This window comes from Colletotrichum scovillei, assembly GCF_011075155.1.
Source record: "Colletotrichum scovillei strain TJNH1 chromosome Unknown Contig00001, whole genome shotgun sequence".
NCBI lineage: Eukaryota > Fungi > Ascomycota > Sordariomycetes > Glomerellales > Glomerellaceae > Colletotrichum > Colletotrichum scovillei.
This window is the reverse complement of record NW_023336259.1, coordinates 3,745,412-3,760,051: the sequence shown is the minus strand read 5'-3', so window position 1 is coordinate 3,760,051 and position 14,640 is coordinate 3,745,412. Positions and strand designations below refer to the sequence as shown.

At 50.5% G+C, this 14,640-nt stretch overlaps 4 protein-coding genes across 4 annotated transcripts; all 4 read left to right on the top strand.

Annotated features, from left to right (window-relative positions):
- Nucleotides 1-247: 247 nt before the first annotated feature.
- Nucleotides 248-993, top strand: HER10_EVM0003352 (hypersensitive response-inducing protein). Its single transcript, XM_035473032.1, has 2 exons — nucleotides 248-472; nucleotides 526-993. Exons 1-2 carry the CDS (start codon nucleotides 348-350, stop codon nucleotides 830-832), a joined length of 432 nt encoding a protein of 143 aa, XP_035338169.1. The 5' UTR covers nucleotides 248-347; the 3' UTR covers nucleotides 833-993.
- A 669-nt stretch (nucleotides 994-1,662) lies between these two features.
- Nucleotides 1,663-5,003, top strand: HER10_EVM0006662 (uncharacterized protein; the record flags this gene model as incomplete). Its single annotated transcript, XM_035476242.1, has 4 exons — nucleotides 1,663-2,099; nucleotides 2,157-3,000; nucleotides 3,131-3,177; nucleotides 3,512-5,003. The coding sequence occupies 4 exons, from the start codon at nucleotides 1,663-1,665 to the stop codon at nucleotides 5,001-5,003; spliced, it is 2,820 nt and encodes a 939-aa protein (XP_035338472.1).
- Nucleotides 5,004-6,716: 1,713 nt separating this feature from the next.
- Nucleotides 6,717-6,968, top strand: HER10_EVM0003383 (uncharacterized protein; the record flags this gene model as incomplete). The annotated part of the gene is made up of 2 exons (XM_035473061.1): nucleotides 6,717-6,799; nucleotides 6,851-6,968. The coding sequence occupies 2 exons, from the start codon at nucleotides 6,717-6,719 to the stop codon at nucleotides 6,966-6,968; spliced, it is 201 nt and encodes a 66-aa protein (XP_035338173.1).
- Nucleotides 6,969-8,072: 1,104 nt separating this feature from the next.
- Nucleotides 8,073-8,816, top strand: HER10_EVM0012276 (uncharacterized protein; the record flags this gene model as incomplete). Its single annotated transcript, XM_035481674.1, has 1 exon — nucleotides 8,073-8,816. The coding sequence occupies one exon, from the start codon at nucleotides 8,073-8,075 to the stop codon at nucleotides 8,814-8,816; it is 744 nt and encodes a 247-aa protein (XP_035338991.1).
- Between the last annotated feature and the right edge of the window lie 5,824 nt (nucleotides 8,817-14,640).

The following is a 14,640-nucleotide window of genomic DNA, read 5'->3' as shown; positions in this document are numbered from 1 at the left end:
CTCCGTTGTTTATTTTGCATAATAGACGTCATATAGGGGTTGGAGGCTATGACGTTTCACCTCAAGACTAATTCGGGAGTCGGGTCAAATACGAGTTCGGCAGTACCGGGGTCCACCGATCGCCGTTGGCGATCGTCATTGCCCCGGTGGATAGCCTCCCGACTCCTCGTATTATTCAAGATTCGGTTGCAGTCAAAGTGATATATAAGGTTGACAACTTCGCAAGTTGTCAGTTTGTTTTCGATCTGTATCACACACAACCAACACATCTAATCACAATCACAACCAACTCACAAATCAACCTATTCTTTAATCACCAATCCAACACCAAAACCACAACCTTCAAGATGCAGTTCGCCACTCTTCTCGCTTCCGCCTCCGTCGCCGCCGCTGCTGCCATCAGCAAGCGTGACGTTACCTTCAAGGTCACCAACTTCGGTGCCGACTGCATTCCCCACAGCACCCAGTGCTCGTAAGTCTTAATAACTCTGCAACACCCTCTCACACATGCTGACAATCTTCTAGTTACGGATTTACTGTCATCCAGCCCGGTACCATGGAGACCACCGGTGTCAACTGCACCGCTCTTGTCCCCGGCAACACCGACGGCACTCTCCCCGATGTCAAGGAGGGCACCTGCACCCTCTCCTCCCGCACTTTCGACGTCGTCCGCAGTGCCGAGGGTCTCACCCTCACCGTCTCTCAGCCGGTTACCCCTAGCAGCAACCAGACTGGCTCCCACCTTCTCCCCAACTCTGACTTCGAGATCTCCAACCAGCCCAACGCTGTTGTTCAGCACTACACTGGTGCCCGCTCTTTCGACCTCGAGTAAATTTTTCGCCTTGTTCGGTTTCATTAAAGAACACGTTCCATCGACGATGGGAATGGGTGTGCCTTACACATAGCATGGGGAGGATGGCAAAAGATTGTACAACACATGTTTCGATAGAGTGAAAAGATACCATCATAGAATTCAACTGATTATCCATCCACAAAGTCAATTTACTCATGTCGGGCCTTCACTAACAAATAGTACACAGCCCTTGCTCGATGTTATGCTCATGGCACATTGTGTGAAAGGTCACCTGATCCAGAGTAGCGAAGGACTTGCTGTGCCGTGCTTTCTTCACTGTGACCGCCCAGAACTCTGACATGATGACAGTTCCCTTGTCTCTCGGTTGTACTAGATTTTCCTGACATAAGTATATGTCTCAATCTTTAGGCTTCTCGCAAGGCTTATCTGGTTAATACCGACCACACCGAACCAGTAGCAGGTGATTTGAGCGTTTTCAGCCACACAAGGCATCACCAGTAAGCCAACAGAGCAGACAGAATGCGTTTATGATTGGTCCTTCGCAATCCACCTAATCCAATCAAAGAAATAGGGCAACCATTCATTGCTTGCCAATACGCACTTGGGGAGATACTAAATCGCTGTGTCACACCACCAAGAGAATAGTCAGCAGAGCTGCAATGCCAAAAAGCCTGCAACCTCATCAGCTGCTTACTTCCCACCCTTATGAAATCGGGCTGTCATTGACCTTTAAATGGCAACCCCGTTTTCATTTTCTTTAATTCCCCTTCTTGCCCCAGAAAGATTTTCACGGACTTGAGACCACGACAACCACCGGTCAACACATGAAGCCGCGTCGTCATTAATCCATGGATCCTCTGTCTGTATCCAGTGGCGTTGCGGGTCTTGTTTCCCTTGGACTTACTGTCTGCAAAGGTATCAATACCTTCTGCCAAGATTACAGATCACGCGACTTTGATCTCATCAACCTCACGGAGCATGCACAAAGACTAGACTCGTTCCTTCAGCTGATACAAACTCGGTTGCAAGCAAGTCATCGCATCGACTCAGCGCTTTCAATGTCCCTGAAGAACTGTTTTGACGCCTCTCAGGGATGCATTCAGGAGTTTGAAAGCCTGACTAAGAAGCAAACCCGGTCACCAGGGCCAAGAGAAGTCAAGGAGTATAGAAAAGATGCCGCGAGACATTTGCTGTATCCCTTGCAAAAGGCCAAGTTTGACAGACTAAAGACAGAAATGCAAGGGTTCTACACCGCAATGACAAGTTATTTGCTCCTCCTTAACCAGTATGTCGTAAAATTTCCCCACTGGAACACTCGGATTAGTTCTAATGTGGTTTCCAGCGACCTTGCCAATGAGATACGAGAAGCTGCGATTTCCGAATCCGTCAAAATGGCTTCTCTAATCATGTATGAAAATCAGAAGACATCAAGCCAAATAGCTGCCTTGTTGCCTGCTTTGGAAAGAGTGATTGATACAAAGCTGGCTGGGCTCGAACGCTCGTCATTGGTATCGTTGAGGTCTAGCCCAGGAGCCGACGACGTTTCAATGAATTCCTCGCCTTCATCGCCTCCGTCACCGAAACATGGTGGGATGAGTCTGCATAGCAAGAACGAAAGTTGGAGTGACACCGCAGACTGCTTGGCAGACAATTTCCTCACAAGTGATGCCATGGCCCAAGCATCGTCTCGTATCAAAATCGAAGATAATGCACCGAATACTTTGCCTTCTTCAGAAGTACCGAAAGACGAAATTTCTCAGAGTTTTGGGTGTTCTTGTAGGGCTGACTCTTTCTTCGGACGACGAGACGTGTCTATCCGTTGTCGCCCCAAGCACGACAGCCATTGCGACCTCTTCTTCACGAACCCCAGTCAACGAGCCATAAAAGGCAAGCTCCAACTTTTCAGCATTCTGATTTCTTGGAAATTGGAAATCCAGTACTCACGGCGACTGATCTACCGAGATTTACAGATTCATCCTGCAATAGCAATAGCAGCGCGGTCCTTGGTATCCAATGACTCACCTGCTTTTGCATTGGTCGATGAATTAGTTGGTGGAGCTCCAGATATTACAGCAGAAGCTCTTCAAGCTCAGATATCATCAGTGTCAAAGGACCTGAGATGCCTGTTCAGCAGCGGCAGAGCCTCGCCAAGTGATGTCAACTTCGGCGATCAAACCCTTCTGCATGTAGGAGAACTCCGCCGTGCCATGTCATCGTCTGCTTTAAGCTGTACTAATTTCAAAAAATAGGGCTATCAATGTGCGTGGCCACTCATGGCCTGATCGAATGTCCGAGATTTGGGTACGTTTCATGAAGGAACTTGTACTTATGGGTGTGCCCCTTAACGAAAGTGGGTGTTTCGGGTAAGATCAGTTCTCAATTTTCAACCAGTGAACTTCAAATATACTAACAAACCTAGTTCGGCTCTGTCATGGTTTCTTGAGCTCCGTAGAAGAGAGCGCATGGAGCATACGAAGAGGACTTCGCAAGATCTATCAACAGGCTCGTTGGTCCTTGCAAAAGGATTAGTGGAATTAGGTGCTCTATATATCGATGGCCTGACATCCGGTATAGATTCACAATACCTAGTCATTAAATCGGAATACAAGGTTTTGACTTTACCTGATATCTACCAGTGTTTCTCGTGGCATCTTGATGGTAAGTCTGATTTCAACACATCTCGTCTTCTTATGTTAGCCGCAAGATAATGACGTTGAAAGGTTTCGATTACGGTCCCTTATCCTCTGCGATTTTCCAAAAGTCGGAACCGGCTCTCCGAAGAATTCTGATGGCGTCGTCATCCATCATGACCGAGCGATGCCACAACAACCTGACTCCTCTTCATGTGGCCGCTTACTGGCCGAGAGGCCTCCAACTGCTTTTCGAATTGGCTGGAGATGCCTGTCGGCAAATCATTGATCTCGAAGACGCCACGCAACTCACGGCAATTCATTCGGCTGTACTCTTGCATCAAGTGGACTCCGTCAAATTGTTGCTTGAACAGGGAGCCAGCATCGATCTTGAGAACACTGCTACGTTCTTTGGACACCCTTTTACTCTCGACGCTGATTATCAAAGCCAGGAAATTATCGACTTGTTATGTGATGAACTAGCCGTTCGCAGGAGAGAGATGTTGCGTTTCGCAAGGAAAAACTTAACGGTAGAAGAATTGTTCACCCTAGGCACAACGAAACAAACTGTTCTCCAAGCGAATGCGTTTGAAGTTCTGCAGGCACTTCAGGCCAGAAATGTCGACATACCTTCAATCTTTCAGCGAGTTCGACCTGGATCAATCTACCATTCTCCGGTGATGAATGGTCAATTGGCTGAAGGTTTATACCGCTCCGGTTTCGAAGGGTTCAACTCCGCATTCAATGGTTGTACCCCGCTAGCAACCATGAGAATATTCGGTGACCATTTCGAGGACAATCCTGACGATTTATTGAACTCTATCGCCTGGTTTGATGCTCACGGGGCCGACATCAAGCATGCCATCCCTACTTTCAGCTGCAATTCGAACGAGATAATATGTTCATCGTCTGCGTCTCCCACTACTCTTCTTCGATTGGCCACTGCTTTTGGGAAAACGGCAAAACCTTCAAGCCCACCTCTTTACCATGTCAAGAACAAGTCACTCCTTACACGAATCTTATCTGACACTTCTAGAGACGATTGCAATTGTCATTGCTCAAGCCGAGGATGTAGTCCGGCCTCCGCATTCGCCAAGGCTTGGTCCAGAGATGTCAGTTATGTCAGCGAATTTTGGATATTGGATCACTTGTGGCATGTCTTTTCAACCATTCTGCATACTTCGCGTCAACAAAGCCAGCAACCTTTGCTAGACTTTGTACGCGCGACGACGTTTGATTTCCTCGGTATGAGCCATACATGCTGCAAGTATAATTACGATACCAGGAGAAGAGCCAGAAATATCAAGAATGTGTATGATGAGATATGGATAATGGACCCAAAGGAAGTGGCGGAAATACAAGAAGAAGACCGATATTTGGCCGACAACTTGGAAGAATTGATGGAAGAATTTTCTGTTAGGTTGAATAATCCAAGTTTTGACCTAGGAGACTTTGGGGACTATTGGCGCACACGATTGGAAGAGGTTGAGGGAACGAAAGAAGAGTTGACCTGTGAGGATATTCGCGCGATCCGAGAAATCGGTATCAATTTAGAATGAGGCAGTTTGGCGAAGGCAGGCTTTTACGTCATTTAAGGTTTCTCTCCAGTCGATGTCAACAATCTTAAAAAATCACTGCCTCCTGTATGCCAGCAAGAAACAAAAGATCTCGGGGATTGCGTGTAATTTCCGTATTTGTATCAAATACCCGGACTTCAAGAAGCGGATTGTGGCAGGCCACAACACCGTCCCCGAACTTGTAACACCGATTATGCTGCATTCTGCAGAGTATTGACTACACACTCTACGATGTTGAATGCATACGAGAATATATGAACTACCGATGTCTTTTGGAAATTTTGCTTGAATCGCACTATTCATATCAGGTTCATGAGTCGCACATATTGCCTGCTTATCTGTTTAGTTAACAGCTTTACGCGACTTACCTACGGGAATGCAAATTAGTGTTCTCTCACTGACCAGTAAGCAGGCTCAACGAGCCGGCGATTATGTTTACTCACCGGGCCCGACGGGTACATTAGCCCAGCACTAAGACGCAAGTCACTTTTAACGATGCCTTCAAAGCAGGCGAGAGCGCCGGTATCCTGGTTACGAGATGTCGTGGAAGGTAAGCTGCGATGGATCTATAATTCATCGTACACCGCCTACACTCCTATTGTCCTCGTTCTCAGAGCCGTTGTTACCTTGGGCCTTCTGAGTGACCGCAATTGCGTAAGCGTTTGCCAATGCACCTTTGATTCTTGGACGAGAATCATCCAGCCAAACATTCCAGCGGTGAGGGTGACTCGATAGTCTCGATTCTCTACTGCCGTTCATTAGAATTTACCGGGCAAGAAGGACTATTCATCAATCTTGAGGTGACTCGCTTGTAAGCTATTCTGGCCGAGCTGAGTCAAGAAACGCCAAGTCGGATCGGCTCGACAACTTTTTCTCTTCAAACCTTCAGCCCCATCGCAAGAATGAAGTTGCGTAAGCCGTTGATTATCTCAGTGACCGACGCCCTGCAAGGATAGGAATTTACAATCATAATATCTGCACGCGATATATGACTGGGCTCTCGCTTCACTGGCCCGCAAGCAACTTGTAAGCATGGTCACTTGCTTGAACGTGCTCACCTATCTCCTAAAACTCAAAATCAGAATCACTCCGCACCAGCGCTGCCACGACTCGCAGTCAAGTCCTTGGAAAATTCGAGTAGACTACGACCAACGACAGCACGGATAGACCCAAAAGACTATGAAGTCTGGGTTTACAGCAGACGCCTTTTGCTCGATATGGAAATGTGCAAGAAATCTACAAGGTCGGTCGTTGTCTTCCGTAAGGCCTTGCATTGATTCGAATGCGGCTAGAAATACGGAAGCACAATTGGTGGGGCCGCAAGCGACGATCGTGGAGTGTTTGGTGATGTTAGCTCCCGTATTCTCGGCTTCTCCGTCATCCACATAGTGGCTCGCTCTATTCTTCGCAAAGCTAGATGCCCACACCGAGAGATTGACAAACTTTGGTTATTGACATATCGGACTATGAAGATTTTGGGAGGTCGTGATGGAGCTGCTCCAAGTATCAAGGCATGCTGTTGAATGTGATATATATAATATGTTGGTTCGACTCCAGACAGCCCAATGAAATCATTGAAAGCGGCAGACACTCCCAAATAGAACCTCTAGCCTTTACCTGTATTCCTTCTACCTTTTTACAAGCACACCCGCCAGCCAAAGACACCAAGACGTTGGCAATTTTACACAAATCGAAATGAAATTCGCAACAGTACTCGGTCTCTTGTCACTGGCAACTGCCGTAACCGCAAAGCACTACTGCTTCGGCGGCTGCGTCAAGTGCTACTGCGGCGACATCCAATACGACGACCATCGATGCTCCATGTGCAGCTGTAACCACAACGCGTACAAGTCCGACGACCCCAACAACAAGCAGGGCAACTGCGATCAGCCTGGCGGATTCCATCTCGGATGCGGTCGCAACTCTGGCGGAAAGTGCAAAAGATGAAGCTGAGGTGGCTATTGTCATGGAGGATATGTTAGCCCATCGAGATGGCGAGAGCCGTGATGCATGAAGTCGCTAGGCCAAATGATCACAGTTGCCGGTTTGTGTACTAAGATCGAGTGCCGGAACGAGATAGGCCCATGGCCATGAAGATTGAGAAGATGTTGATGGAGGAGTGGTGTGCATCTTAGGACATTTGGGGCTCACTTAGGTACAGCCAGCTGAAATAAGACTTAACGGCTTTGATACGGAGTAAGCTGGAATAATACTTAATTCGTTACAACCCCTGATAGCTACCAAGCAATCCTGTCTTGACGTTTCCTGCGCTCGATGGGATAGATTCATGTGGCGTCCTTCTCGACCTCTTGTAAAGGCGCCTGGAGTGAATCTACCCACCTACGCTGAACAGCACCTTCTATGATCATGAGACGAGATCTAACGCAGACCGAGTCACCTGCGAAAGGAAACTAGATAACATGCCATGGGCTAGTCTTCTTGAATCGTGATCGCTTCATAGTCTTTACGTGAATGGAGTTCGCCAGAATGGCCAATAGAGAGGCTTAAGAAACGGTTTGCGTTCGACTTAGTTGGCGGGTACACTATACGAATGCGGCTACAGACGTAGGATTTAGCTCATATTGTTATGAGGCTGACATCTTTAGAGTTAAGTGATTTGCGAAGCTTAGTTGAAAGCAAGTCGTGAGCAAAGGCAGAAGCCCTGTTTGACTAGGTTGTAAAGATCAGGTATTACGCGAACTTGAACTGAATTTTAATTACAAGGAGCGTACTCAGCCTGAGGTGGTTCTTCGACGGAGTTACGGACTCAGTCCATCCGGACAAGAAGTGTCGTTATAATTGCGCGTCAACACCTTAAGTTTCCAACTTCCCCTGGCACCGGTGGGATGCTTTCTGGAGTACGCTGCTGTTGATGAATTAGAGTTTGATTGCCGGTCTCAACGGCATAGACCATCCTACCGACGGGATGGAAAGGAGGCAGAGCTCAAGAGGACACGACCTCGCTCGCCGCGGGCTGTCGCATCTTCTGCTCATCCAAACCTCTACCGCCAAGACGAACACCCGTCGGAATACGTGCACCAAACGCCAACAATGGTCGCCATCACCCTACCGCTCCTCGCGGCCCTCGCAGCAACCCCGTCGCAGCTGGGCATCGTCTGCGCGCGCTTCAAAGAATCACTCAATCCATGGGCGCCCGTCGCTGCTTCCACCTACCTCTACTCCAAAGGCGGCGTGCCCCAGATGAACGACACCGTTCAACACTCCTCGTTCCGCTCCTACGTAGACCTTCCCAACATCGGACGAGAAGGCCATACGCACCTGCACCACATCGTAAACAACTACGACACCCTCGACGAGATCATGATCTTCACACAGGCGGACCCCTTTGACCTCATCGCGCCCGCCGTAAACACGACAGAGCAGATGGTGCAAAAGGCGATGACCGTCCTGGCCGACGACGTGACGCCCTTCAACGACGCGCTGTTCCATGACGTTGCGGACTGGGGCAAAATCGACTGGAACAGCTCGGCGCAGAAGCTGTGGATCACGGCTAACCAGATCAAGAGCCTGCAGCTTGCGTCGTACACGCCGGCGCAGTTCTGGACGATGGTGGTGGGCGGAGAGCATCCGCCGGCGATCCGGGCGATGCACGGCGGGACGTTTGCCGTTCGGCGGGAGACGATACGGAAGCTGCCCAAGGAGGCGTACCAGAAGGCGCTGAACGAGTTTGAGACGGCGAATTCGACGAATCCGGAGGTCGGCTTCTTCATGGAGCGCATGTGGGCGCCGATGTTCTCGGAGAAGTACCGGTTGCCGAGCGTGCAGAATCCGTGATGATGTTCATTCCGGTCGGGGGTCCACGTCGGGTCATCCCTTGAGTTTGGGGAAGCAAAACATGAAGAAAACAAAAGACTGGGAGCAGTAGAGCAATAAAATTCAGCTTTAAGGTCAAAAAAGCAAAAAATGACTCCTCGACGGGGAATTGAACCCCGGTCCCCTGCGAATCGTTGAATCTTCAATGACAAGCAGATATCCTCACCACTAGACTATCGGGGATTGGTGGATGTTGACATCCAGTGATAGTTGGTTGGGAGGAGCAGCGGAGTAGGGACCTAAGTAGGCTTGAACCTGAGCCCTAAGGGTCAGGCCGTTGGCTCCACGGTGGGGCCGCGTCCTTGCGGAAGGTCCCATTCAGAGCTGTGTAACGGCAGCTGCATGCTGGCATGATGTTCAGGCTAATTTGCATCATTTCAAGTGGTTTCTTAAGCTGGTTCAATTGGATCTCTTTGTTATGGAATCTCACGATCGGCCGACAATGGGGCGGGCAGTGGACGGGGTTTTGATACCCGTTCCAGTACTTATGTTACGGACGGTATTTCATGATGGGCATGCTCGGATACTCTAATGTATCAGTCTCAAATGAGAACTCGCTAGTATAGTTTTACTTGGGCGAAGCGCTCGAGTGGAGTAACAGGCCAAACAGATGAAATGTCGATTGAGTAGGGAAATAGGTGAAAGAAAGCCTGAGTCATCTCATAGATTGCCAAGAAGATTCCTGTATGTAAACCTCAGTTTTACACCTGGTGGGCTCTGATTCCTCTCGCGAGGCGTTGAAGGATACCAATATCAATTACAGGAGTAACGTGGCATAAACATCAACAGAAAGCTGCGTTTGAGAATAGATGTAGGCGGCCTAACGCTTGGAAGGAGCTAGATAGTACTAAGACAGCGATGTAGGTATCCTCAAGCTCAGACGTCTAAGCTAACGAGCGTTCGCCGCAAAGGCTGCCATATACATGACTTCTCTTTCTGTTTTTAAGGATCGGCTTATGTGCTTTGGGACAATAAGACCGGTGTAGCCAGCCCCATCACTCGCAACCTGGTCTTCGCCGGGAAGGCCACAAGCAATAGCATCCAAGCAGTGGGCCGCCATCTGTCAAATACGGAGCTTCAAATCCAAGGTACCTGTCAGCAACCTCTAAGAAAAGCGAGAGCAACCATGGATGCATATCGCATCCTTTGCTGGAATCTTCTTCCTCCGGAGTAAATTTTCCGGAAGCTCTCCCGCACCCCCACGGTCCCGTAGTACCGGAGCGGGGCAGTTGTACGGGACAGATGCGGCATCACCAGCTTCGTGACCTCGGACCCTCACAATCATTGGTAAAAAAGTGAGATGAAAAGCGAAGCATGGTGCTATGGCTGTAAATGACACTCATAAGCTGCATCTTGGCGCTTCCAGTAGCTTCTCCTCTGAGAACGGAAACCCCATTCCCTCCTCGTCTCTGTGGTCCGACGCTTGCTACGCGTGCTACGTAAGGTTGCGTTTGCTTTACCCTGCATAAGGGTTCTGCCGCTGTGCCCTTAGTCTCAGGGTCTCAGCCTAGCGTTTACCGAGAGGCCGAGCTCTAGGTGGTAGCCTCAACGGTGGTGACGCCCTCATATCCTCTAGCATTTCCGATGGGAGAGAGAGACTAACAACGCTCTCGCATCAGCGCAAACATCGGTGGGCATTCGTCGCTTCATTATCCGACAGCGCATATCCTCACACCGACAAGCAGCTAAAGGCACAGGGTCCAGACTCAAAAAGGCCATCTTGGCGATGCGCATTTGCCCATCCTCTGCCAATGTCTACCCCCTCCCCGAGTCGTCATCTTGCTTCCAAACACACAGCCAAATTCCAGATTCGCAGGGGTTCAACCAAGGTCGCGGATCGAAGGCAAAGGGCCCTCATCTTCCTTCCTTCCAGTTCCTGGCGGTCAATCATGCACAGCCTGTCATCATTGTACATTGGCGCCGCATGTCATCCCGTCGACGGCGCGTCTAGACCCCGAAGATCCTGCTACGACGCACCCCCTCCCCTGCTCGGTGAGTGGTGCGTACCCTCTCGGCCGGGAAGAACTAGCGTTCCTCCCGTTTGGGACTTCAAGTCCGATTTGCCGGCGGGAGAGGACATGTGTACACTGGCAAGGGTTGAGGGGACGACGTTCGTTGCAACTATCGTGAGATGAAGCGCCGTCCGTCTCCGCCAAGGAGGGGTACGATGGAGAGGGGGCAGAAGGGAGCCGCAGTATCGGTATTGCTATATCGAGAAAGGAAGACACGGCGCGCCTAGCGCTTCAGCCGTGATGCGAACCAGAATGCATGAACTTCTCGACACGCCCCAAGGAAAGGAGAACAATATGCCGTGCCAATATCGGTGAGAAAGGGGCCTCGGATCACACCTTGGTATCATAGCTTCTCGGAGACGGGCACAAGGCCCGCTTGTGTCTTTCGATGCGCCGGCTCTCCATCGGCGCCCGTCATCGGGGTCTTGGGTAGTCGGGCTGGTCGCGAGCCGGGCTAGTGAAAGCCCGTGGGTAAGGGGATCGGGAGACACCGGGCTTTCGGACGATGTGAAGAAGATGAGATGACGGGGTGAAATCGTGAGCTAAAAGCTCGCTGCCATAGCCAGAATCGGAATCGGAAACACCCATCGCCATCGTATTCATGAACACTGGTTCATGAATACGGGCCGGCGGGTATGCCTTTGGAAAGAATTCACCCTTTCGAGAGAAGTGCCTTGGCTTGCCCTCTGATAGCACAATAAACAAGGAAAGCGACCATAATCATATGGTCGTACTGCCAACATGTGGTACCACTAGGACACCGACTGGATGCTGTTTGGTTCCGCTCACAGGTCAACACCCAGCAGCATGAGGAATCAAATGGGCAGAAAAGTCATAGAGCCGCACTGGGGAGAATGAGAATCCCAAAACCCTGCTTGTGAAGAAAATGCGGAGAATCTCTGGGGCATTACCTTTCTTCGAAAAGGAAAACCCCAATGGCCGGGAATTTGCTCGCAGGCGTTCCCTGTCATCGTGTCGAGTTCGACAATGGTCTAGAACCGCGAGGTGGTATTCAGAAATCCATCTTCTCCATCAGAATGGCCGTCGCAGGCAATTGATCAGCACAGGTGGTCCCAGTGTCGAGTGGAAGGTATCGTCGCCCCGGTAGAAGGGTATCCTCCCCGAACACACCTCTCCCTGCCAGATGGATCCTGCGCTGAGCGGGCTGAGAAAGCATATTGGTTGACTGGGACAGTGAACCCTAGAGAAGCAGGTCGATTGAGGCAGGATCGGCGATGTCAAAAAACCGAGACACTTTGACTTGGTTTTTTACTGGAACCGGAACCAAGGAACTTGGCGCTGGGGGCCAGGGCTGGAGTTAAGTTGGACAACACCCGGGAAAATGGCACCTCGGCTCGCTCAGTCGGTGGTTTTCGCCGTGCCGGCTCCGAGTAGCAGATGATCTGTGAGCGAAAGACACGCGTAGTGACGATGAAGAAGAGGGAAAGAGTGGCTCTCCGTCCAGTAGTCACTGCAGGAGCCACGGCCGAGAGGAATGGAGCTCGATCCCTCGAGATGGATCGAAGATGCACCGTATGGTATAGGTGCAAAAACGTCAGGCAGAATGATGGGTGACGGTCGATCGGGGGGAAAACCTGGAACGGTGAGCCGTTTGACGGTCGGTATTGGGTGAAGATAGCATGACTATGCTGAGGCCATGAGCCAATGATTGGACGATGCCTAGCATTCAGGGACGGATGTGCAACGTTCATCGCGATCGCAGACTAGCCGGATCGACGACAAGGGCACGGCCAGGTGTTGTCTTTAGGCATCGGGGTCTCAGCTTCCTTCAGAGGGATAGTCAAATCGAGTTGTGAACGTGAATACGATAGATTCAAATAGGTAAAGTAGACAGAGGCGCTCGAACTAGGTCAAAGTGCACTAGAAGGCAAGGGTGGCCGGCTGGCAGGGAAGGGATTGGGGATAGACACAAGCCAGGGAACTGGAAAGTTTCCGGTGGGTAAAAAGCAATGAGAAATTTGGAAGTATTTGATCGAGAAATGTCGATACCATCGAAAAGGTGCGGAAAATTGGCAAAATTGGCATTGAATGTCATCGAGATCGAAGAACGACAGAGCGTAAGCGCGGGTAGGGTATCCGCCAGTAGCGTACACGCGAAATAGGACATAAAGACACCATTAGCGTTTCGATCGAGTTTCGTTTCGATGACCGATGCGGAATCATGTGGTTGAAGAACCGCGGAGGGCCGGAGGACTTGCTCCCCCTCTCTAGCATCAGGACCGGCGCGCCGCGGGGAACAGGACGGAAAGGAAGAATGAAGAAAGTTTCAGACGCTATTGAAGAAGCCAAAGACCTACCTTTAGGCCGTCAGTCACGGTCTTGCTTACGCTCTAGATGCGGTTTTGTCGATGGGCAACGGGTGGGAGCCGATCAACTAACAACTGCCCGATGCCATGTCGCGGGGAAGGTTGTGCTGTTGGCAAGGGATTTTGCGCATGCCACACCCGCATTCCCGTCAAGCGGCCGCAAGACGCTTGTCTCGAGACTAGAGACCCTGACCAAACGTCTGTACAGCTCTGTACATGCCTAGGTGACGGGATTTGACGTGTCTTTCTTTGGTTGGCGACTTGGCTTTGCGAAATCGTCGGACAATGACTCTTGAAGGGCAGGTGATCTCTATCAAGCTCAGAAAGGTCAATATCAGTGAACGCTGGGCACGAAGCGGGACAGATTGTTGGCCTTGTCCCTGTGGTACTCTGCAACCTCCTTTTGCAACGCAAGCGAGGCAGATAGAGCAGAGTCCTGAGCTGAGACTATTGCATTTGCGACCGTCTATGCGAATCATTGGTTGCTGGTGCGCTTTGGACCAATCGTTGCCTGTCGATGCGCTGGTTGTGCTGCTCGATGTGCCGATGCGATGCTTCTGTGCGTGCCGCTACTATTGATATTCGCGACAGGCTGCTGTAATTCAATGTCAGTAGTCATCTGCGGGTCATCCGTTCCCGCAGATGGAATGGACGATCACTTGCAGTATCAGGAAGGCCTTCACCTCGAGGCGCAAGAGCTGTGACCACAAGGCAGAACAATTGAAAGACCAATCTCCACACTGAAGCTTACCTTGCCGATGGGAACAATAGTGGAGGAGGGGCTGGCCAAAGAATCGGGGATGACAGACGGGTAAGGCTTGAACACACAATGTCGATCAGCTTTGTGCCATTGGGCGAATTCCCCTTATGGGACCTGATGGAATTGTTCCCTATGGAGGATACGCGTCCGAAGTGGCGATGGGCGTGGCGAGTAGATTCGTTGGTGTTTTGAGAACCGAGCAACCGAGTTTGCTTGTGTCCGCTCTTATTTCCCCTTGCCCTACATCGCCGATGAATTCTCGCACATCGACGATGCGTTTGAGCTGCACGGCGGCCTCGTGACACGCGAGAGGGTGTACGAAACACCAACCCGGCAGTTTTGAGGGTTTACGATGCCAGACTCGTAAGACCGAGCAAGCGCCAAAATCACAACCCACCAGCCCACTGAAAAAGAACGAAAAGGTCAGGACAGGGTCTCTTCAGCCACGCTGTGGCAGAAAGGAGTCATTTTGAATATTGCATGCTCATTTGCTTGAGCCGCGGGAGAAGAGGGTCCTCGCTGGCAAAGCACGAATGCACGATGGGATTTTTTTTCGTCCGATCACGATGGCATGGGGAAAAGTCGTCGATACCTGCCGTAGCACCCGATGGGCAATTTGAGTCTTCCAACCCACACGCGTCTCTCGCTACGAACGCACCACGATGGCTACGCAGTAGCGTGAGGGT

Excerpts from the sequence above, each read along its gene's own strand:
- HER10_EVM0003352 (XM_035473032.1), top strand. The coding sequence starts at position 348 with ATGCAGTTCGCCACTCTTCTCGCTTCCGCCTCCGTCGCCGCCGCTGCT. Across the intron at positions 473-525 it reads CCCCACAGCACCCAGTGCTC|TTACGGATTTACTGTCATCC; the intron begins GTAAGTCTTAAT and ends ACAATCTTCTAG.